At 57.9% G+C, this 22091-nt stretch overlaps 1 protein-coding gene across 2 annotated transcripts in view; it reads right to left on the bottom strand.

Moving 5' to 3' along the window:
* The window catches only part of CPT1A (carnitine palmitoyltransferase 1A), a 49901-nt gene that overhangs the window by 3819 nt on the left and 23991 nt on the right, over positions 1–22091 (bottom strand). For both annotated transcript variants that reach the window (XM_090257420.1, XM_090257409.1), the window contains exons 5-17: positions 21032–21133; positions 19992–20129; positions 19492–19569; positions 17600–17707; positions 16823–16910; positions 15910–16105; positions 14869–15057; positions 14074–14179; positions 10419–10535; positions 9082–9246; positions 3297–3431; positions 1677–1829; positions 744–857 (exon numbers count right to left, since the gene is read on the bottom strand). In XM_090257420.1, coding sequence (XP_090113546.1) covers positions 744–857; positions 1677–1829; positions 3297–3431; positions 9082–9246; positions 10419–10535; positions 14074–14179; positions 14869–15057; positions 15910–16105; positions 16823–16910; positions 17600–17707; positions 19492–19569; positions 19992–20129; positions 21032–21133 — 1689 coding nt within the window. The remainder of the gene's footprint in view (positions 1–743; positions 858–1676; positions 1830–3296; positions 3432–9081; positions 9247–10418; positions 10536–14073; positions 14180–14868; positions 15058–15909; positions 16106–16822; positions 16911–17599; positions 17708–19491; positions 19570–19991; positions 20130–21031; positions 21134–22091) is intronic.

Below are 22091 nucleotides of genomic sequence, written 5' to 3'. Positions count from 1 at the left end.
TGCGTGGCACTCAAAGGGTTAAGGGAGCCCAGCTGACCTGCAGAAGCAGAGTTGCAGGTAGAAAACTCAAGCCAATGACTGAGGATTTTCAGGAATGAGGGCCTGACTCATTTCCACAGCGGGGATCGTACCCGTGACAAAATGGGCTCTGTGGCCAAAACCGGCGACCGTGACCAAACCTCGTGTTGATGTCAAGACAACTGACGGCTATTTGTCCTGTGTTGGCTTTACTAAAATAACGCAACAACCAGACTAGGGAGACCGCTTTGGCTCGGCAACAATAGGTCCCCCAAACCCGGGGGAAGATGTGTAGAGAAACGCCTTCAGAGACGCGGTCAATCAGTGGATTCCCGGTAGCCTCGGAAAAGACATGGGAGAGGCTCGCCAATCTATTCGTCCGCTCTGTGATGCCTTTGTGAGAGTGTCAAATGCTGCCCCCGGCAGCTGGGAAACCTCACGGAGCTTCAGGGCAAAGGTCGCAGTTCTGGAAAGCTACTGGGGATGGGCCGGGCACTAAGGGTGAACGAGCCCCCCATCCAAGACGCTGTTTAAAATTCAGACTCTCAATAAAAAATAAAATTAATAAAAAATAAAATAAAAATGCTATGGGGGGGGATCTGCATTAATAACCAGCAGGAATTCCCTTACAGGGCTCTGAACTCGGACGAGCCCGAAGCGGTGGGGGACGGGCCCATCCTGGCCCCGTGGCTTCCTGCTCTGCGCCCAGAGACCCGCTCACTTACCGGCCCAAAGCCGCCCCCGCTGGACACGTACTCCGGATTCCTCTCCAGGTCAAACAGCTCCACCTGCTGCTGAGGGGTCTGGCTGGTGGATAACCTCCAAGGCTCGGACAGGACCTGGTGAGGAAAACACGGAAGTGTCCCAGTGACACTTTTCCCAATCCCGTCCGCCTGTCCCCAAGGGGCCCTGGTGAGGGACAAGAACAGGCCGGCTCGGTTTTTGGCTGTTTGGGGTAGGACACCTGCAGACAGGGTGTGGGGCAGGCAGGGGCAGCGGGCTGGAGGGGCCAACACCTGCTAACGGCGTCTCCAGCAGAAAAGGTGGCGGACATATCAAGATGCACAATGGCGGTGCCCTGGCTGGGTGGCTCAGCTGGCTGGGGCGTCATCCTGTCCTGTGCACCAAAAGGCTGCAGGTTTCAGCCCCGGTCAGGGCGCATACGGGAGGCAACCGATCTATGCTTCTCTCTCACATCAGTGTCTCTCTCTCCCTCGCCCTCTCTCTCTAAAACCAATAAATATATCCTCAGCCGAGGGTTAGAAAGAAAGGATTTGCAATGGGGGCTGTTCTCAGAAATCTTTCAGGCAGCTTGTTAAACACAGTCATCCCTAGAAATTAAATTTTATAAACTTAAAATTAAATACACTATCAACAACAAAGGGGGTGAGTACTCAGAGCTCGTCACTTCTTATGATTTTGGCACATTTTACTATTATCTATGCTCTGGAGATTATTTATGTCCAGGAGGTCAGGAGGGGCAACCAGAGAGCAGGGCCTTCCGGAGCTGAGGAAACGCGTCCCTGAAGCCACCAGTGGGTGACAGTAGAGCCCTGTGACCCGTTTGCTACGCCAGCTCCGTCCATAACGCTGTCCCACTGACTGACTGAGTCCTGCCCCTGAGCAGGCACGAGCTGCCGCAGGAAGACGCAACTCACTTCCTTCAGGAACGGGGACTCCACGGCGAGGTACTTGGACACCACGTAGAGGCAGAAGAGGTGGCGGTCGATCCCGGCGCCGGTCATGGCCAGGCGGTACATGTGCTGGTGCTTCTCGGACGCGATCTTGAATAACTTGAGTCTCTGCTCCACCTGAACCACAGAGGGAGCGGAGTTCCGGGTTGCGTGGCGCAGACCTGCGCAGCGTGGTGAAGGCCCCGGGCCCTTCCCGGCAGCGGTCCCACAGGGCGCTGAACACCAGTTGGCCGGGGCGTCCGGGAGGAACCGCCAAGGCGACCTGCCCAGCGGCCCCGTGCCGGGCCGCCCCTCCCCAGGGTGCTGGAGGGGCACCTGGGCGTCCTGTGTGCAGCCCGCCCGGCAGCTTTACACCCTTTACACACCTGAGGTCACGAATGTACAACTATAACAAACGCAGTCCCTTTCAAACGGAGCCAGCGCTGCCACCCTGGGGGAACCGCCCCGGGTGTCTCATGCTTCAGACCCTGGGGACAGTGGCATCTGGGCTGAGCCTCAAGCAACACTGTCCCCGAGAAGTGTCTGCAAAGACGGGAGAGCAGACACGGTGACTCCCCGACCAGGCAGACAACTAAGGACGTTCTGTGGAATTAGCTTCGCTGTGTTCCTGCACCAAGAGAAACACCGCCCTTCCGGGGAGGGGACGGTCCCCTTCCCGTCTCATAAACAGCGCCCGCCTTTGTCACTTCTGCCTGAGCCCGAGCTTCCCGCACAGTTGTCCTTCTGTGACCCCAAGTGAGCGCGTGTTGCCCTCACTCTGGCCTTGTTTCCAGGTTTACGCTACACAGGCAGGAGAGTGCGAGGGTCACTCCTCTCGTCTGGGAAGGAAGTTCTGTTTGCAACATTCCTGCGAGTCGCCAACAAGCCCCCAGAACAGCGCTTCCGGGCTTTTTGGTGCCCAAGAAGGCTGCTGTTCCAGCCTCTGCTGGGCTGTTAGGTCAGACGTAGAATGAGCGGAGGGGCCCTGCAGGCTGTGCCCACTCACTCGAGATCTGCCCCCCCCCCCCCCCAGCAGAGCAGGGTGGAGAGCCCTGGGCATCAGCATAAGCACCTGGGCTCCAGGTCAGGCACACCTGGGCTCCGGGTCAGCGCACCTGGGCTGCAGGTCAGCCACACCTGGGCTGAACTCACCTGTGTCTCTGTTCCTTAATCTATGAACACGGACTAGAAACACGTCACAAGCTACCGCCAGGATGTTTGTTCAAAGGCAGTGTGTGGGAGCCCGAGCCCCAGCCTGCTTGGGGCTGCAGTCACCCCAAGTGGGAGGCTCCCCATTTCTCACCTGGACTCCAGCTACTCACACTGGCCTGAAGCACCAAACTCCAGTGCCTTGCTCATCTCTGTCCTGTTCTAATTTATAGACTCTCAGGGACTGTGACCTGATTTGCAGAAATCACAGAATGACAGAGGTCTGGCACAAACGTCAACCTCTCTGTGTGTCCCGACCGCTACGTTTTAACACTTCCTGTTCCCGGGGAAGGGTGGAGGGACGGAGGGGCCGAGCACGGAGGCACAGAGAAACCGGCGGCACAGGACTGAACCGGGGGCCTCCCAGGCAAGCGGGACGAGCGCCGTTCTCCTTACCGTCTGGGAGGGGTCCACCATGGCGAGCACGAAGTTGCAGGACTCCGTGGTGCAGGACCGCACGGTCTCCGTCCTCCCCTCGCGGAAGAGCCGGGTCATGGAGGCCTCGTACGTGAGGCAAAACTTGCCCATGTCCTGCGAAAGAGAAGGCGTTTTCACGCAGGCGTGCAGGGACCTCGGCGGCATGCGGAGGGGTCGGGGAGCTCAGCGAGAAACGTGGGCTCCACCGCCAGCATCTGGGCTTAGCTGCCGTCAGGGTTCACACGGGGCGAGGCTGCGGGCCGGTGCACGTGTTGTTAGCTCTGCGAAGGCTGGGGGTCCGCCTCTGGGGGACCTGGGTTTCCACTCCAGAGGCGGCGCCGCCAGGACACCGCTTCCTGAGCCGCACACCCCTCCCCAGCGCAGACGGTTAGAGGACGCGCCCATGACAAGCGGGCCTGCATGCGACAGGCTGCACCTACTCAGAGCCGGGAGGCACGGGCAGGCGACGTCCTGCCACACCGGGATGACGGTCAGAATACCCGCTAGGGAGACCAGGGCTGCGAGAGAGGGGACGGGTCAGCAGCGCTGCCTCTCGGCAGGGGGGTGGGCGGCCAGAGCCTGAGACATGCGCAGCCCCCACCGGACGGGAGGGACGGCGAGCAGACGGGGGGGTTCTCGGGAACTCTCATTTTCTCAGTAAGACAGGGTCGCCTGCTGAGTGGACGGACGGGAGGAGCTGCTGGAAGCCTGAGAGGGCGTAGGAACCAGGCATTTAGGGGTACAGAGAGTGGGTGCCCGGGGCCGCCAAAATCACTGTTTGTCAATCAAGTGAGAGATGAGCAGGGAGCCTGGGGTGCGCTCCGGCCGCCCCAGCTTCTCGAGAGCTGGCTGAACCAGGGTGGCTTGCTGTGCCCGGGGCCACAGGGCTGGGGTGAGGGGCGGGGGCCTCGGCCGGGGAGAAGAGACGGGAGGGTAAGGTGGGCGGAGGCCATGATGGGGCCTGGGACTAGGGAGGGGGTGGGGGCGGCAGGCAGAACAGCGGCCGCCCAGCGAGGGCTCAGGGAGGAGCAGCAGGTGATGGAGGACAGAGACGGGGGTCCCAGGAGCACGTGACATCCAACCACAAGCCCCGCACGAAGAGACTGCCGCACTGTGCCCGGGCGGGTGCCCGTGGCTACCGGGGCTTGAGGAGGAGCGGGCTCCCGACACAGACAGGACCCCAGTTATTCCTGACAGGGCGCCAACACCAAGGTGAAGGTCCTCAGTCTGCAGTCCAGATCCCTGAGAGGCCCCGCAGGCGCTAGGTTGCCGGGACACCCCCACACCCGCTGTCCTGCCCATGCCGTGGAAGGGTGGGGCAGGCACGAGTGAGGGCCGGATGTGTGTGGTGGGCTCGGCTGGCCTCTGTGCCCGCGCCCCAGTCTCTGGCAGTCCCCACGGAAGGCTCCCGCGCGTCCCCAGCACAGAACACCGACTCACAGCACTCGTCCCCAACAGGCCAGTCACTACGATTCCCCGGATGGGGTCCAAGAGGATTCTAACTCCTCACCCACCCCCAGCAAGCAGGGTCCCAGGTTAAGTATCACACATGCCTTCCAGAGTGCTCCCTGCGGCCCCTCAGTGCGGGAGCCTCTGGGGGCGCGTTATGAAAGAAGCAGTGGGGAGGCGGAAAGGGGGAGTATACATCTGGTATGTTAGTCATTTAATAAAGGCTAACTGGGGACCTAGGATGCGATGACTTATTTGAAGCCAACTTGCCCACGTCAGCCTTGAATGGTGGAAGCGGTCAGCACAATCCTGCGCAGTCCCCACACTGGAGAGAAGGGCCATCCGAAAACCTCTTGGCAAAAGCACAGAATATGAGTGTGATCAGACGCCCTCGCAGAGCCAAGCCCCGACGCCTGCAGCCCCAGTTACCCTGCCACGGCCAGCCGCCAGCGGCAAAGCACCTCCGGTGTCCAGCGAGCAGGACGGAGAGACAACATCTAGTCTACAAAGACACTAACACACAAGGCGTGAGAACACAGACCTGTCACACAGCGGGACTGCGGCCCTGGGCTGGCTGTGCGGGCCGGGGGCAGTCCTCACCCCCAGGTTCCTCAGGAAAAATAAAAGTGATTGAAGAACAGGATGCAAACCACTACAGACTAAAATTATGGCCCCTGCCCAGTGTCTTCGTTCAGTCCATCATTAAATACGTATTCACTGGCATCTCTTCCTCTGGGGCACTGGGGAGACAGTGGCAAATAAAACCGATCATGTCCCTGCCCTCCAGGAGCAAACAGCCTGGCAGCAGAGAAGGACACGGTGTCACGTAGTGAGGGACAGGTGCACTGACCGGAAATGAGGCAGGCGTAGCGCAGAGAGCGAGTGCCAAGGCCCCGCGGTCGGCAGGAGCCTCGCATCCATATTCGAGAGCAGCGGAAAGGGCAGTGTGGCAAGCGCCAAGGGAACGAGGCCCACAGTGTATTAGAGAAGGCCGGGAGGGCGGCTGGGGACCAAATCGGTAGTCACTAACCTCGGGGATGTGTGGACCTATTTTAATTCCCACTAACCTCACACTGGAATACTTGCTGCCTTTAGAAGCGCAGGCAACAAGCCACAGGAATTATGAGCAGCACCTGTGACTCTGAATAGAAACTCACAGCTATTTTCACATCAAATTACGGTTGTCGCACATGAGCCAAAGTATCACCTATGCCCATCACTACTTCAAAGTCCCACCAGTTATTAGACCGGCTCCTTGAAATTTAGTGTGTGAAGAACTGAATGTACTGCACTTCCCAGTTATGTTGCCTTTTCTGATACCTGTACTTTAATGACCTGCTTAGCCTTTGTCACCCTGTGTATGTCCCTGTATGCTTTATAAACCTTATTCTGGGGCGGGGCCCCCAAGGCTTTTCCAAACTGCCCAGGAGGTCCAGGCACAAAGAAGGCTCAGCAGCCTGGAGCAGACCCCGGGGCCAGGCAGGACGCCTGGGTCCATGCCATGCCACGGGAGGCGCCGCAGCTCCAGGCTGGGCAGAGCCAAGTCTGAGCCCCAGCTCCACGGAGAGCCCTGCCCCTAACAGAGCCGGGGCTCAACTGAGCATGCACCGAAAAATTTGGGATGGCCCTGGCCGGTGTGGCTCAGCTGGTTGGAACATCGTCCCGTGCACCAAAGGTTGTGGGTTCGATGCCCGGTGGGACGTGTACAGGAGGGAACCAATCATTGGTGTTTTTCTCCCTCTCTCTCAAGTCAATAAACAAATTAATACATAAGTTTGGGATGTATGAATCTCATTTACAGTTTTAATGGATCACTAAAATCGATTCTTTTTAATAGGCTGAGTGTTGTGTGAAAAACTCACAACTCAGGGCACATCAGAGAAGGAAAACTCTGACTCCAAAAAACCTCCGCTGCCTTGCGGCATACCTCTTCAGGGGAAGGGCTAGGGGAGTAAACCCCGACAGAAAATCCGGAGCCGGAGTCCCTAAGGCGGTTTGACGTTGTAGTCAACACCGGCAACTCCTGCGGCGCACCTGAAGCCAAGCTGTATAGACTCCGTCTTTCCCTTGGACCTTTCAGCTGCGAAGAGAGGGGGGTCTGCTGCATGGGCAACAGCAGACCCTCCATATCACCCTGCCCAGGCTCTGTAGCTTCAGCTTCACTGGAGAGGACACTCCAGCGTCATCGCAAGATGTCAATTCAACACGGGAGGAGACAGATATCGTGTCACTCCCGAGTCGGACTGCACAGCCATTCTCGGTGGTGCAGATAGACTCTTAAGAAGCTACACCATCGTCTCTCGAGATGGACGGCTGCCGACGATGTGTGAAAAACTGACGTGGGGGAGGGGCACAGAATGAAATCCTGATGATTCTAGCCGGAGGGCAGAGAGTAAGGTATATGTGCTTGGGTTCCTAAAACAAGTGAGCATTAACTTTTACTAAGTTACTTGATTACCTAAAGAGTTACTGTGATAAAGGCTTGTGAAAAAAAACCCCATGAGAACAGGAAAGTTGAGAAAATGCAGATCAACCGTCCTAGCACCGCCTCCCCTTCCTAGGCTTTGCGAATAACCAAAGCCCGAGGCAGGACCGGCGTCTGGGGCGGGCAGGCAGGAGCCGTCCCACTCTGTGGGCTGGGGGCCTGCACGACCTTCTCTGTGGAACTCGGAAACTCATTTGATTTTCACGTGTCACAAAAGACTCTTTTCTTTGGGTTTTTTCCCGTGACTAAAAACATAAAACCATCCTCAGCTCCAGGGCCAGGCTGCAGGCGGGGCGGGCAGGTGCTGCACTAACCCACTGGTGTGCACGCCCCGCCTGAGGACTCCGTGTTTTCACAGAGCCCGGACGTGGTTTATCAGCCGCGCGACCTTCCCGGGCGCAACAAGACCGTCACTGAACAAGTTTCCCACGGACACACTTTCAGGTCGCTCCCACATCTCATAGAGGGGCACAGAGGAACACGCCTCTGCAGCCGGCCCTTGGGGTCCCCGCTCTCGGGTAGAATGGTGGGAGCGGCGCTCACGGGGCCCTCAGTGAGCTGCAGCTTTCCGTGGGTGTCACTGACCACTGGTCACTCCTCTTCTCTTGTGAAATAAGCACCAATTTCTGCTCCGACTCCGTTTTCCTATTCGGCTGTTTTCTCCCCGGCCTCCAGAGGGAACCACCGAGCCAACTATTCTGCCCTGTTTACTGACCAAGGCCCCTGCCCCCAAGGTTACCCCTGTCTCCTCCACTGCTCCCTGTGTCCCTGGGTTGCCACGGCCGAGCCAAACCGCGTTAGTTACTGCCCTGTCCTGGCCTCTGTGCTCTGGGCTTGGAAGGCCCGCCCCGTTCCCACCTTATTACTCCCGTCGTTCAGCATGTTACTGGCTCCTCTCACATGTCCGCTCTCCCAGATAACCCCGAAGAGCCAGCAATCGATGCTCTTTTCCTAAATTTGTCTTGGACCCTGGTGTCCACATCGAACGTGTGACCTGGGAAGACTCTTCTGTCTCCAGGGTACGGGGTCTTCCTACCCAAATCGCGGCCTCTCTCCTGTGGCGGGCGGGCACCTCTGTAATGGCGCCCCGGGCCTCCCTGCTGAGCGCGCTTCTGGGGCGCGAGAGCTTCCCCACGGAGCGGACGTGCGGATCCTCCTCCTGCCCGCCTACCGGGCCGCGCCGCGCTTGCAGGAAGCCCTCCGAGAGCCATGGAGCTGCTGGCGGCAGCCTGACCCTGTTCCCACGGGGCTGCCTCCCCTCTAACGCCCTGTGCTGGCTCCTGACACACACGGCAGCTGTCACGTGCAGGAAACAGGCCCTGTGACTAGAAGTTGCCGGGAACGGATGTCACGTTTTAGAATCTGTCACGATGACTGGATCAACCCATCACCACCCCGCCCTCCCGCCGCCGGTACAGGCTGCTGCTGGTGACAATACTTTTCCGGCACTGGCGGTCTGTTTGCCGGCGTTGTTTTTCAGTTCTTGGCCTTGACAATGACGCGTAAATGCAGTTCATGTCAAGGGTCGGAGACGTCAAGGGACCCGCCCTAAGCATTCCTGCCCGATGACACCCTAGGAGCTGGCGCTGATGTCAAGGTTTAAGTCTCCCCGTCATGGAGCAGTGAGGTCTCACTCTGCTCCCAGCCCGGGTGCTCCCTGCCCCAGAGGACACAGGACATGGCCAGGGCCCCACGGGGCTGTGCTGACAGGCCCGGCCCGGTGTGTGCGCGGTGCGGCCCCCGGGATGGGTCCCCGCCGCCCCGCCCCCGCCGCCGGGCCTGCGTGCAGGGGCCCCAGCTCCCGACCAACCCGCTGCCGGAGGCGCGCACCTTGTAATGCGCCAGCTGCAGGGCCAGCTGCACAAAGGCGTCCGGGCTCGTGCGGCACTTCTTGATCAGCCCCTTCCCGAAGGCGTCAAAGGGGAACGAGTGGAAATCCACGTCGTTGGCCAGCAGGTTCGCGCTGGCCAGGGATGTCTCTATCACCTCCTGGCACTGGAGGAAAAGAGAAACAGGCTTTCCTGACGGAGGGAAGGACACACACGTCCACAGGGAGGACCCACACCCGTTTGCGGGGCAGCTTAGAAGCACTGCACAAACGGCACACGTTCTCTTTGGTTCTGTCCAGAAAGGTCATCCGGGGGCCACCGGGGGTGAGCAACCCAGCACCCGCCCCACCTCGGGGAGCAGCGGGGGCCCCCATACAGGCAGAACGCGGGGGCTTCCTGGCTCCCAGTGGGACCGCCAGGGCGTTCCCAACAGCCACAGGTTTGTTTTATAAAATCCGTTATTATACAGCGGCAATTGGGGAACCAATTTTAAAAAATAAATGGACGGGGGTCCATCCATACTATGGACACAAGCTTCCACACCGTGAAATTATGTGGTGGAGCCCCGGCCGGGTAGCTCAGTGGGTCAGAGCTTTGTCCCGATACATCAAGGTGGCAGGTCCGATGCCCCAACAGGGCACCTACAAGAATCCACCATTAAATGCATAAATAAATGGACCTACAAATCGGTGTTTCTCTTTTATCTCTCTGTCCCTCCAATCAACTTAAGAAAAAAGAAAAAGAAGAAAGCAATAACGTGGAGGAACCCTAAATACAGGTCAGTACCCAGAAAAAGCCAGAAGAGGCAGAAAAGGGCACGCAGGGTGGAAAGACCCAACTGGCTGAGACTGGGGCACCGGGCCTGTTATTTTCAACGTCGAGAATGACTTCCAGGGCCCCAGAAACCCCTGCGTGGATTAGAGGGGCTGGGATTGGGTGTTCTGAACCCTGAAATTCCTTCCCAAAAGGGCTTGTACAGAACGGTATACATCTGAGAATCTTTAGGAGAAACAAAAATTACACACTTGTGACTTAAGAATATTTCAGCTCTAAAGGAAGTGACTTTGCTTTTCACTGTTTCACTGCAACGTGGAGCTCAGTCTGAGCTGGAAACCTCCCTGACAATCTTTGCTAAAAGCTTCCTAGGGAAGAAGAAATATTTCCCGGGGTTTCCAAGGCAACAAGAGCTGTGGTCGCTCCACAGCCCCAGCAAAAACCCCCGAGTTGGACAAATGTCCGTCTCCACGGTCTTCACCTGAGCTGTGAACACGCAGGAAGAACCGCTGGAAACCAGTCCAACCCTCGGGGATCCCTGCCTGTGTGACGAGCCAGGCCTACCTCCTCCGGGATGTCCCACTGCAACCGGGTGGGGTGCGGGACGTTCGGGTTGGTGTCCCCTTTACAATGTCCGTCCTCCAAATAGCCCAGCTGGAAGCTGTCCGTGGCCATGACGTACTGTCGGGGGGAAGACAGAGTAGAACGTCAGAGACGACATTCCAGTTAACGGTGTCACCTACAATGCATGTCCTCTGGAAGGAGAGAAATCCTGCTCTGTATGGAGCTTGGGGAAGACCTCGGCGCCGCTCCCAGGGGCGCGCGCTCCCAGCACGCGGAGCGCCGAGTCCCCTGCATGGCCACGGTGGGACCTGCGCAGCTGCGCTCGTCCCCCTCTCCGTCTGCGAGCTGAGAAGAGAGACCGGGGAGGCCCAGCCGCTGCAGGACGGGACTGCCGAGCCAGGCCTCAGCCGAGAGCCTCGGACGCCACTGCTCACAGAGGCCGCTCGGCGCCACTTCTGGCCCCGGCTGCGGGCGCGTGCTCTCTGGGAGCCACCCGCTGACTATTTACGTCTAGACGGTGAGGTCTGTTGCATAAAGGAGAAAACTCAGCTTCAGGGAGAAGGGGAAGCGACCCGTCCGAGCTGACCCTCCTCCGTGGCCAGGACGCAGGGGCAGCTGTGGACACTCTCCTTTCACGACTTACTCCACGGTGTTTACCGAGCACCTACTATGGGCAGCAGCTCTTCTGAGCACCAGGGAGAGAATGCTGAACCACTGGCAAGAATTTCTGCCCTTCGTCAGCAAGGGAAACACGGTCTGTAAGCCAGCAATGCCAACCCCGGGTTTATTACACTCAAGACTAATCAACACGTATGTTCACGCAAAACCTGGGCACAGATGTGCAGAGCGGCAGTGCTTACAGTAGTGAAAGTGAAACTAACCCAAACGCCCATCAAGGGGTGAGCGGATACATAAAGTGTGGTCCATCTACACAGAGGAATACTATTCAGCCCTGAAAAGGGGCGGAGCAGCAACACACGCCACAGCACGGACTAACCTTGTAAACGCGCTAAGTGGAGAAGCAGACACAAGAGGCCACATACTGTATGATTCCGTGTCTATGAAATGGGCAGAGCCGGCAGATCCAGAGGCAGGAAGGAGACTCAGTGGCCAAGGGCCGGGGCGAGGGCGGATGAGGAGCTGTTCAGGGGGCTGACGAACTGCCCTGCAATTCGTGCTGATGGCTCACAGCCACCTTGTGGGTATACAACACCCGCTGAGCTGTACACTTTCAGACGGCAAATTTTATGGTCTGTGAATTCTCTCTCAACAAAAAATTACAAACATTTATTTTTTACATGGAATCCCTGAGCTCAGAGTTTCCACTCCAGTGAGGGAGGCAGAAAGTCCACCGAGGTCCGATGGTGACAGTGTCCGATGGTGGGGGGAGCGAGGGCCCCGGGACGGGGTGGGGGGGGCCCACATACGCGTGCGGTTGTGGGCCACACAGACTGCGCCATGAGGGAGGCGCTGCTTGGCATCAGAGCCCAGAGTCGGGCCCATTTAAACACCAGAAACCCAACGAGAGCAACCAGGGCCCAACTCGGACGAGGTGGATTGCTGCTGTCCCACGTCGCCACTCAGGCCCACTCTAATCAGGCACGGACCTCCACAAGGGACAGGGTCAGCTCCCACTCACGTGGGAGACTCTGGGCTCCCGCCTGGTCCCTGGAGCCAGTGGTCATTCCATCGGTGGGGCCGCAACGGTTAAACATCACCACCTCTAACGGGTCACCCTGGTCCTGGGCCACATCCTGCACCTATCTTACCTGGAGAACTGGGTTCCGCCCCGAGGTCTAAGGGTCCTCTGGTCTGGCCAGAGGGGCCGATGGCTTGACCTTTGCTGGATTTCCCCCGGAAAGGCACTCTGAGCCGCTGATGGCAGCGGCCAAGCCCGGCCGTGGTGCGGGACCCATCCACCCCGGCCGCCTTAGTGTACGTTTGTCTCGGGGCCATGCCGCTGCCTCACAGACCGAGCACGCCAGCTCTTCTTCTTTATCCTTCTTCCCACACAGAAAACCTCCCTAGGCTGAAGGAAAGGCAGGGCACATTCTGCCAAGACCTAACCAGAGGTTAAGACAGTCGAGAGAAGTCAAGGAAGGCATGGCAGGGGCTCCCAGCCTAGTCCTGGGAGAGGGCTGGGGGCCTAGGACACTGAGCAGCGGGGTCAAGCTGAGGGGTGGGTGGCAGAGCACGTGCAAAGGCCCTGGGGGAGAAAGCCAGACATGCTCCACTCCCTGAGTCACTCTAGGGACAGATACTGTCTCATAAAAAAAATGCCCAGAGTCAAAGACTTCATAGAAATTTAAAGAAGAAAGAAGGCGGTAAATGCATTAAGATGTCTACACGATTTAATTCGGGTGCACAACCCGGGCTCCGCGCCCTGGGATGGACAGTGGGGGGACCGGCGTGTGGTCACAGATCTGGATGTGCCCCCCCCCCCCCCCATGCAGCGACTTCTGGGTCATTCCAGTCCACTCCCTTTATTGGAGCAAAATACAAAGCAAAATACAACAATAAAATACAAAGGCTGTAAACAGTCCTACGTGTTCTGTGGGCCTCTGCAAGGGGCCTGCTGCTTTAACAGACAGACATCTCAGGTCTCATCAAACCAAACAAACAGAATTTTGGGTCAAGTTCGCTGCTGAGGATCCCAGAGTTTAGCAATCCCTTTAAACAGACCTGACAGGCATGGTAAGAAAACAAGATCTTCAGTCCATTTTCAAGCCAAATGTGAAACAGTTCAAACAGACCAGAGAGAAACAAGGTCTTAGAAGTTTAAGAAGGTCACCCTGACCGGCGTGGCTCCGTGGGCTGGGTGTCAGCCTGCAAAGCGAAAGGTCTGCAGGTCGATTCCCGGCTGGGGCACAGGCCTGGGCTGCAGGGCAGGTCCCCCGCTGGGGCGCACGTGGGAGGCAACCGATCGGTGTCTCTCTCCCTCTCTTTCTACCTCCCGTCCCCTTTCTATAAAATTGAATGTTTAAAAAAAAAAAAAAGTTAAAGAAGGTGCCAGGATCAATCCACATTGTTTATTTTCCAAAGCTGGATTTGGTGGCCTTTAACTGGTAATTTTAAGAATTAAATAACGGCAAAGGCATGCTGCGTTTTGATAGACTGAGATTTTCAAATGCCTGTTTCTATCTGGCCTAAAACTTGGCAGGTCAGGGAAACGCTTTCAGAAGGACCCGAGCCTCGGTTCTGCCCGACGCCACCGCCGCTGCGCCATCGCGCTCTGTCAGGAGGCGGCCCTGCGTGTTTCTAGGTGAGGAACCTGGCGTGTGGGAAATGAGGCCACGAAGCCTCTGGGCAGCTTCGTTTTTGTTTTTGTTTTAGAGAGGGGAAGGGAGGGAGAAAGAGAGGGAGAGAAATATCCATGTGTGGTTGCCTCTCATGCACCCCCAACTGGGGACCTGGCCCACAACCCAGGCACGTGCCCTGACTGGGAATCAAACCAGCTACCCTTTGGTTCGCAGGCCGGCGCTCAGTCCACTGAGCCACACCAGCTGGGGCTGGGCAGCGCTTTAACTTCAGGTGCTGCACCGATACCTCTGAAACGCTCACCACAGAGTCAGACAAATACCACGGGATGAAGTCCGCTCTGGGGTTCGGATCCCCAGCGGCGGCCCGGAGTCCCATGCACCCCGCGGACACTCACCTCCCAGAGGTGCCCCACAATGGGCGCGTCGGCCCAGGAGTGCTCGGCGTTCAGGCCCATCTTCCCGTTCTTGAAGACGATGAACGTGAACGACTTGTCAAACCACCTGCGGGAAACACAAATGTTGACGGAACTTAAATGTTTAAAGAGACAAAAAAGAAACAAAAACTGTAACTTTGTTTCATTCTGGAGGAGCTATTGACTTTGTACCAGCAACAGCTCCCAGGGGTGAAGGCACCTCTGGAGGGAGAACAGAAGCAGGACTCCAGACACAAGGCAAGCACGCGCGTCCTGGGGCCCCGAGGGACAGCGGGACGGGACAGCGGGACGCGCGTCCTGGGGCCCTGAGGGACAGCGGGACGTGTTATTACAGCGTATAAAGCACCTGCGGAGGGAAGGGAGGCTGCATGTGCCTGCACCCCCACCTGCCGGGCAGGTGAGGCCCCTCTTTACAGATAAGGAACGGCGGCTCCAGGATGCATGACGGCCTCGTAGTTGTCAGAGGACCAGAGCCGACACCCAGGCCAGGCCGCCCGCCACGTTCTCCCCCTGGGGCACCCCCTAGCAGATGTGGTCAGCCTGGAGGCCGTGTGTGTGTGTGTGTCTGTGTGTGTGTGTGTCTAACAGAGAGCGAGGGCCAGATGGGCAGTCTGGGTGGAAAGAAGGAAATGAACAGCTGTGATTCTCAGCGAGCCTCAGCCCCAACGGCACGGACACCGGAGGCCGGTCGGCCACACTGACGTCCCTTCCAGGCCCGCGGGCAGACCGCTGCCTTCCGCACGGCGAGGACAGTACCTGTCGAAACACCTGCCGTGCAGCAGAGACTTGGCGTAGCTGTCCATGGACGTCTCTGCGTCCTCCTTCCTGTACCCCTGCTCCGCGTCGTCCAGCGTCACGAAGAACGCCGCCTTCTCCACCGCGTCCAGGGACTGCTTGTTCTTCCCACGCGCGAAGTAGGCCTGGCGGCACCGGGCCCATGGGACTCTGCGGGGAGGGGTGCACACGGCTAAACTGGCGGCGGTGTGGGGACACCTCCTTGCACGTGACATTGGAAAAGACACCATTTTTCACACTTGTCTCAGGTGTTTAGGAGGCCGAGGAAAAGCACGCGTTTTGGGGTCGTCCTCACGAAGTCACAGCCAGGACGCACGCGCTCCTGTGCCGGGCTCTGCGCCAGGCCCCCACCCAGGACGGGCTCCCTGGTCTACACTGCCGCACTGCTGCACCTCAGGGGCGCTGACAGGGACGACACTGCCCCCAGCGGCAGTCGGCAAATTCTGAAGGCGGCGTGGCTTGTCCCACCGAGGGGGCTGCCCACGGCGTCCAGGCATTGGGGCCCAGGGTGCTGGTCCTCCCCTCCGACGCGCAGGACAGTGGCCCGTCCCCCCCGCCCCACCCAGAACAAGCGGCCCAGCCCCCTGCGGCGCGGAGCCGAGGCCGAGCCCCTGTCCGAGCCCCCGCGTCAGCCACATCTCAGGCCAACAGAGGCCTCCGAGCGACCGCAGACGAGGCAGGACAGGGACCCTAACACGGGCCTTGGTTTCAGCGCCGTCTGTGGCCGACCGTGAGGCAGCCCATGAAAGGGCCTCACGCCTTCCTTCTCCACCGGGTGCCCCGCGCCCTGGGCACACACACAGGCAGCCAAGGTGCCCGAGCATGGGGGCGGGACCTGCTCCCTCGGGACAAAGCCAAACCCACGAGGGCCCGAGCTGGCGCAATGCCCCCCCTCCCCAGGCTGCGGACACACGCCTCCCGCCAGATGGGCCCCTGGGGCGGAACGGAGCCCCGAGAGGCCCCCGCAGCCGCACATGCCTGTCCTGCAGAGCCGCCACGCACCTCTCCCCCGCGGTGAGGGCCGCCAGCTTCGCCTCCCCGGCCTGCGGCTCCGACGGGTCGTCCAGAATCCTCTGCATCTGCTGCTCGAGCTCCCGGGGCCGCAGCAGCCGGCCGTCGTGGTACAGCCCGACCTTGAAGTAGCGGCCCTTGTGGAACACAACGATGTGCTTGCTGTCCCTCATGTGCTGGATGGTGTCTGGGGGGACACACAGCCCGCGGCACGGGTTAGAGGCGGTGAGAAGGGCCGGATTCTGGGCCGCGCCCGCCTGCAGAGGGCTAGGCCCCGGGGCAGAGCCCAGAGCTCTGGCTTCCAGGCCCGGCCACGCACGAGGCGTATCGGCCGGGCCCGTGACTGAGCCCTCCCTCAGCCTCCATTCTCTCCTCTGTGACACGGACCCAGGGGTCGCGTCCCCAGACCGTGTGCAGGATTAAGCAACAGCATCTTGTTCCTGTCTTAAGAGGAAAAGCTCTCAGCTGTTCGCTGTTGAGGATCCGTGTGGGCCTGTCGCACATGGACTTTACTATGTTCTGGTACATCCTTGCCACAGCTGTTCGACATGGTACTAGAAGTCCTAGCCAGAGCAATTAGGCCAGAAAAAGGCAAAGGCGCCCAAATTGGAAAGGAAGAAAGAGACCCGTCACTGTTTACAGGTGACATGATATCACTTACAGAAAACCCTAAAGACTCTACCCCAAAACTGTCAGAAATAATAAACAAATCCAGTACAAAGTGGCAGGATACAGAAATCAGTTGCATTTCTACACACTAATGACAAACTATCAGAAAGAGAAATTAAGAAACAAATCCAAAAGAATAAAATACTGGCAAGAAGTTTCACCAAGGAGGGGGCAGGAAGGTTTCGTCCTGAGAACCACAGGACACTTGCGACGGGGCCCACGGCGGACGACTCACCCGTCTCCTCTCCTGGGATCCGGGACGTGTTGAACATTCGCTCCCACTGAGCGGAGCAGAGCGGGACTGTGGATCCCAAAAGAAGAATCTGTAATAGAAATGCGTGTCACACACAAAAAAATGCCACAGTGAGAAAAAGGAGCAAATTTCAGCACCACCACATAACGCTGGACTTGCGTTCTGAGCCCACGGCATGGTCTGGCCGAATCTTCTCCTAACTTCGTAAAGAAAGCCGGCTGCTCCCTGGGACACCAGGCGTCCCCGGGGACTCGCTGGACCTCAGCGGGGCGCAGCTTCCCATGCCGTCCCCCCTAAATAACACACTGTAACAGGTCACGGATAAGCCAACCCCTCAACCCCAGGGCTATTTACAAAAGAAGTGCCTGCTCATCTTGAGCGGCTCACCAGCAAAGCTATTTTTCTTCAAAAGTAAACAAGAGTTTCTTCAAGAGGCAAGTCACAGAAGTGAAGTGCATCAGACGTATCCAGACCAAAAAAAAAAAAAGCCCAGATTGAAAGAGGGCAGGTGGCAGATGGTGACCTGGTGGTGATGGGTGGGGAGCGCCGCAGAGAGGGACAGGGGACGGGGCCGCAGCGGGCACAGAGGCGCCCCAGGAGAGCACTTGGGGGGACAGCTGTGTTCATGCTCCTAACTGTGACGGCGCAACAGGCAGGCATGTCTCCGTCAGAACTTGCTAACTGTGCGGTGCATCACTCATGCTGCAACGACGCTGTTTTGGAAAGAACCTTTTTTGAAAAAGCAGTTTGCTAGCTCACCGGTTTGAGCTCCTCCCGGTCCAGCTTGCGTCTGTACAGCAGGATGGCGTGGATGGCGTTGCCCGCCCTCGCGGCCTGGATGTGCGTGGGCACCACGTACAGCAAATCCTGCAACAGAGGGTGGGCGTCAGCGCGGACAGAGTTCGCGGGGACAGACGGGCTGGCCCGCGCTCAGGGCGGAGCTCTTCGACGAGGTCGTATCGGCCGCCCCTGCTCTGCTGGAAGACAGAGCGTCACTGCATCTCCTGCACTTTGCCAACTTTATTTTAGGGATTCGAGAGTGCGAGAGAAAGGGAAATGCCATCTGTCATTGCGCTTACTGACGTCTCTTTGGTGGGTGCTTGCAGGTGCCCTGACCAGAGATCGAACCCGCAGCCTTGGCTATCAGGACGACGCCCTAACCAACTGAGCAACCCGGCTGGGGAGCAGATTTTATTTTGTTTATGTTCAAGTAATTTGGGGGCTAGGAAAGGTAACAGTATACTTCAAAATTCAGTGTCAAATGCACATAATTCAAATAGAAATAGATAACAGTACTTTGCCCCGAATATCCTCATACAATGCATACCAATAAAACCAGAAACCGGAATCAGCAGACAGCTCAGAAGTTTTCCCCATGACAAGTCGCCGAAGGCCACAGTAACCTCGTGAATCAAGCACTGTGGCGCCTGCAGCATTTCTAAATGTCACTTTCCACGCCCAGAAGAGAAGGCGGCGGGACGTGGGTCTGCCTGCCCTGAGACAGGGTCCCCGCGGTGCGGGAAGACAGCGACACGCAGGAAGGACAGGGCCGCCGCACTTAGCTCCCGCCCCGAGCTCGGGCACCAGGCCAGCGGCTGCACCGTCAGCCCCAGAGCGTTTCTTGGGGGGCAGAAAGTTAAAAGAAAAAGAGAAAAATTTAACAAGGAGAGAAGTGGAGGGAAAGAAAAAAACCACAAAGAGAAACAGAGAAAAATAATAAAAGGAAGCAAGAAACAGAAGGGGGCCCTGGCCGGGTAGCTCCGTTGGATAGAGCGTTGTCCTGATAACAGCAAGGTTGTGGGTTCAATCCTTGGTCAGGGCACATACGAGAATCAACTATACGTATAAATATAAGTGGAAGAACAAACTGATGCTTTTCTCTCTCTCAAATCAATTTAAAAAAACAAAAAGCCCTCACTGGTGTAGCTCAGTGGGTTGGATGCCACTCTGCAAACACGAAAAGTCTCCGGTTCGATTCCCCGTCTGGGCACTTGCCTGGGTTGCAGGTTTAGTCCCTGTAAGAGGCCCTTGTGAGAGGCAACCAATCGCTGTTTCTGTCTCACATCAAAGTTTCCCTCTCTTTCTCCCTCCCTTCCCCTCTCTCTAAAAACAAATAAATAAAATCTGAAAAAAGGAAAAAGAATAGAAGGGCAAAGAGAAAAAATTCGATTCGCCAGTTATTAAACAACGCCCTGAACCCCAAACGGAGGGGCTTCTAACAAAATAACGACCCGTGCCCCCCTAGACCACCAATGTCTCAACGGACCGGACCTGGGAAAGTGACCCATGACGCGTGACTCCGGGGCGTCTCAGGGAGCAGGACGAGGCTCGGCGTGCGGGCCGGTGGGCAAACGCCGGCCAGCTCACCGCCCCTGAGCCCTTCACGCCACGGTGACGGCGCTGTTAGGAAAGCAGGCTGGGGCGCACACGCTCGCTGGGAGGAATGCCTGCGTGCCCCGGGGGCAGTTCTGCCACCCAAACTCCCCGGCGGGTGCTCCGTGCCCTTGAGCTGCCTCACAAATACCAAAGGGTGCCTCCTGGCTCTCCGGCGTGGGAAGCGGGTCCTGGGCAGAGGGAGCAGGATGGGAGGTGCCAGGCAGAGCCCCCCCAGACCGCCGCAGGGCCCCGGCCGCCACGCCCACAGGACTCACCATCGCGTAGTAGTTGCTGTTCACCATCAGCGGCCCCCGGCTCCGCAGGTAGATGTATTCCTCCCACCAGTCGCTCACCTGGGGGTGCAAACACACGTGCTCAGCAAGGCCAGCCCGGGGCCCTGCGGGGGTGCCCTTAGCGCAAGAAAACGGGACATGGAAAGTGCATTTTTTTAAGGCATGACGTAGCTGGAAGGGAGGCCAGCTTCATTTTACAGACAAAAAAAAAAAGACCAAATGGAAAAGAGCGATCAGTGTCTGACTACTGACATTTCTTAACGATCAACACTAACCCCAAATGGCAATGCAGACCCACCCCTGGCCCCGCCTCTGGTTTTGTCTGGGTCCCAGGTACCGCCTGTCTTGCACGTCCGCTGCCCCTCAAGACCTAGACTCTGAGACCCCCCTGCCCCCCCCAAGGCTACACATCCCCTGTCCCGGACCCGGCCAGCAGCCTCGCACACAGAGCTCCAGCGGGACGGACAAGTGTGCGCACTTACGTAATTGGTTGCCCACCAGGACTTTAGCTTCAGGTACCACTGCAAGCGTGGCCCGAGGTTGACAGCAAAATCTTCGGCGAGAGCCGTCATCCGCTTAAAGTCAGCTTCCTTCATCAGAGGCCTCACCGATTCCAGATACTGGGTCAACAGGAGAAACACAAGCCACGTGAAAACACAGCCTCCTTAGGGAACACGCGCATGGAAAAGCTGTGACCGTCCTCCCCCGTCCCCGGGGCGCTTTTGCTGGTCCTCACCCAGCCGGCTCGCTCCAACACTACATGATGTTCTGGGTGACTGATAACTGAACAAGGAAACCTTTCCATACCAAGAGGCCTACACGCGCGCCCCGATCCTGCCTCACCGGGAAATCACCGAAGTGACATCAGGCCGAACAAGATCCCGGTTTAGTGAACAAGGAACTTTCAGGGGTGTCCCTTATTGGGCCCATGACCAGAGCTCTGTTCTCACCTCCATTACGATGACCTACAATGTGCCATGACGCGGGGGAGCACTAAGCGCTCGCGACACCGGGGTGGAAAGGAGGAGCCGAGTAATGGCAGGGGACGGGGACTGTCATACCACCAGGCTGAGGCCAGGTCTCCAGGTCCAGATTTGTACAATGTTGTGAATGTACGTGATGCCACAGAATTGTTCCCTTTCAAATGGCTGAAGTGGTCATTTTTATGTTACGTATGGATCAGCCACAGTTTGAAACAATTAGTAAAGGAACCGGGCATAACCACCGAACTGGCGCCGGGAGTGAACGTGGACGGGAGGTGAATGCCATCTCGATACAGCTGTTCAAAGAATTTGCCAAGTGGTTTCACTATCGAATATGATCCCTTTTAATAAAGCACCTAAGATGTGCTGATACATTAGGGAAAACGACGTGATAGACCAGCCCTCAAGGTACTGCTGGGGGCTGACAAGGCCAAGGGATGGCACATTAACTGACAGTCGTCATGAAGCCATAAACCTCAACCCCACAGACGACTAACGTGTCCAAGTGGGCGTCACCGTAAGCCCGAAGCAACACCCACCCGGTTCACGGTGTCCTTCACGGCGGGGACAGGCAGGCGTGGCAGAGACGTCTGGAAGCTGTACAGCATCGGTTTTCGGCCTGAAAAGACCTTGACCATGCCCTTAAAACAGAACGTACATGAAACGTTAAAGATCTGAAACCAGTTCTCAAGTGTCTCCGATGTCCCGTTTCCTGTGCGGTTCCTTTCTCCCCTAGTCCATTCTCTGCCCCTACCCTCGCTGGCCCTAGCAAAGGCGGGTAACCCCAAATAACAACCAGGCCGAGCAAAAGCCTCTGTCTGGCAGGCACTTCGAGGTGTCCCGCCCGGCCCAGGTGCCAGCGCTCCGGCCAGGGCCGGCCGCCAGCGCCCTGACTTTGCAGTCTGATCGCCCTTCCGCACAGCGGCTAAGTTTGCCCACCTACTTCTGCGGGGCTCCTGGTTCTGGGACTGGCTCAAGGCTCCAAGCCGAGGTGCCCAGACCCCAAGCCAAGCCCAGAAGCAGTGTGGCCCTCTGGTCATTGTCAAGCCTAGGGGACAGCACACTTGCCTGCCACCGGCCCTTGTTTAGGCTGCAATGATCTAACCCTGGTGTGATGACTGGTCATCTCAGGCTGACCAGACCTCAAAGGAGTTTCTAGGGCTCATGAGGTGTGTGTGTGGTGAGGGAGGGGGCGGTGAGATTCTTGACGATAAAGAGCACTGGGACCCAGCTGGCCGTCAGCCACGAATGTCATCCCAGGAAAGGTCACTTGTCTTGTAAAGTGTGGGACACCACCTGTTTGCATCCGTTCTGCGGTTCAATTCTGCTTCTCTGGAAATCAGAAAACGTAATCCACGCAAAGCAGAAGTCGCTCTGGGAAAAGACGGACGGGTCGGGGTGTGCGGAAGGCTCGCACGCAGGGTAGCTCCCAGACCTCTCCCGGTAGCGGGACCCCGGGGAGCAGCAGGTGGTGGTCAGCCGGCAGGTGGAGCCAGGACTGGCTGAAGTCGGCACAGCCTCGCACTTGGCACAGGAGTGACTCTTGGGAGGCCTAGTGGGACTGCTCAGCCGGGGAAAACGCTTAGCCCTGACTTCAAG

This window comes from Furipterus horrens, unplaced genomic scaffold (assembly GCF_987537825.1).
Source record: "Furipterus horrens unplaced genomic scaffold, mFurHor1.1.pri manual_scaffold_2, whole genome shotgun sequence".
NCBI lineage: Eukaryota > Metazoa > Chordata > Mammalia > Chiroptera > Furipteridae > Furipterus > Furipterus horrens.
The sequence above is the reverse complement of the archived record's forward strand: the minus strand, read 5'-3'. Positions and strand labels throughout refer to the sequence as shown.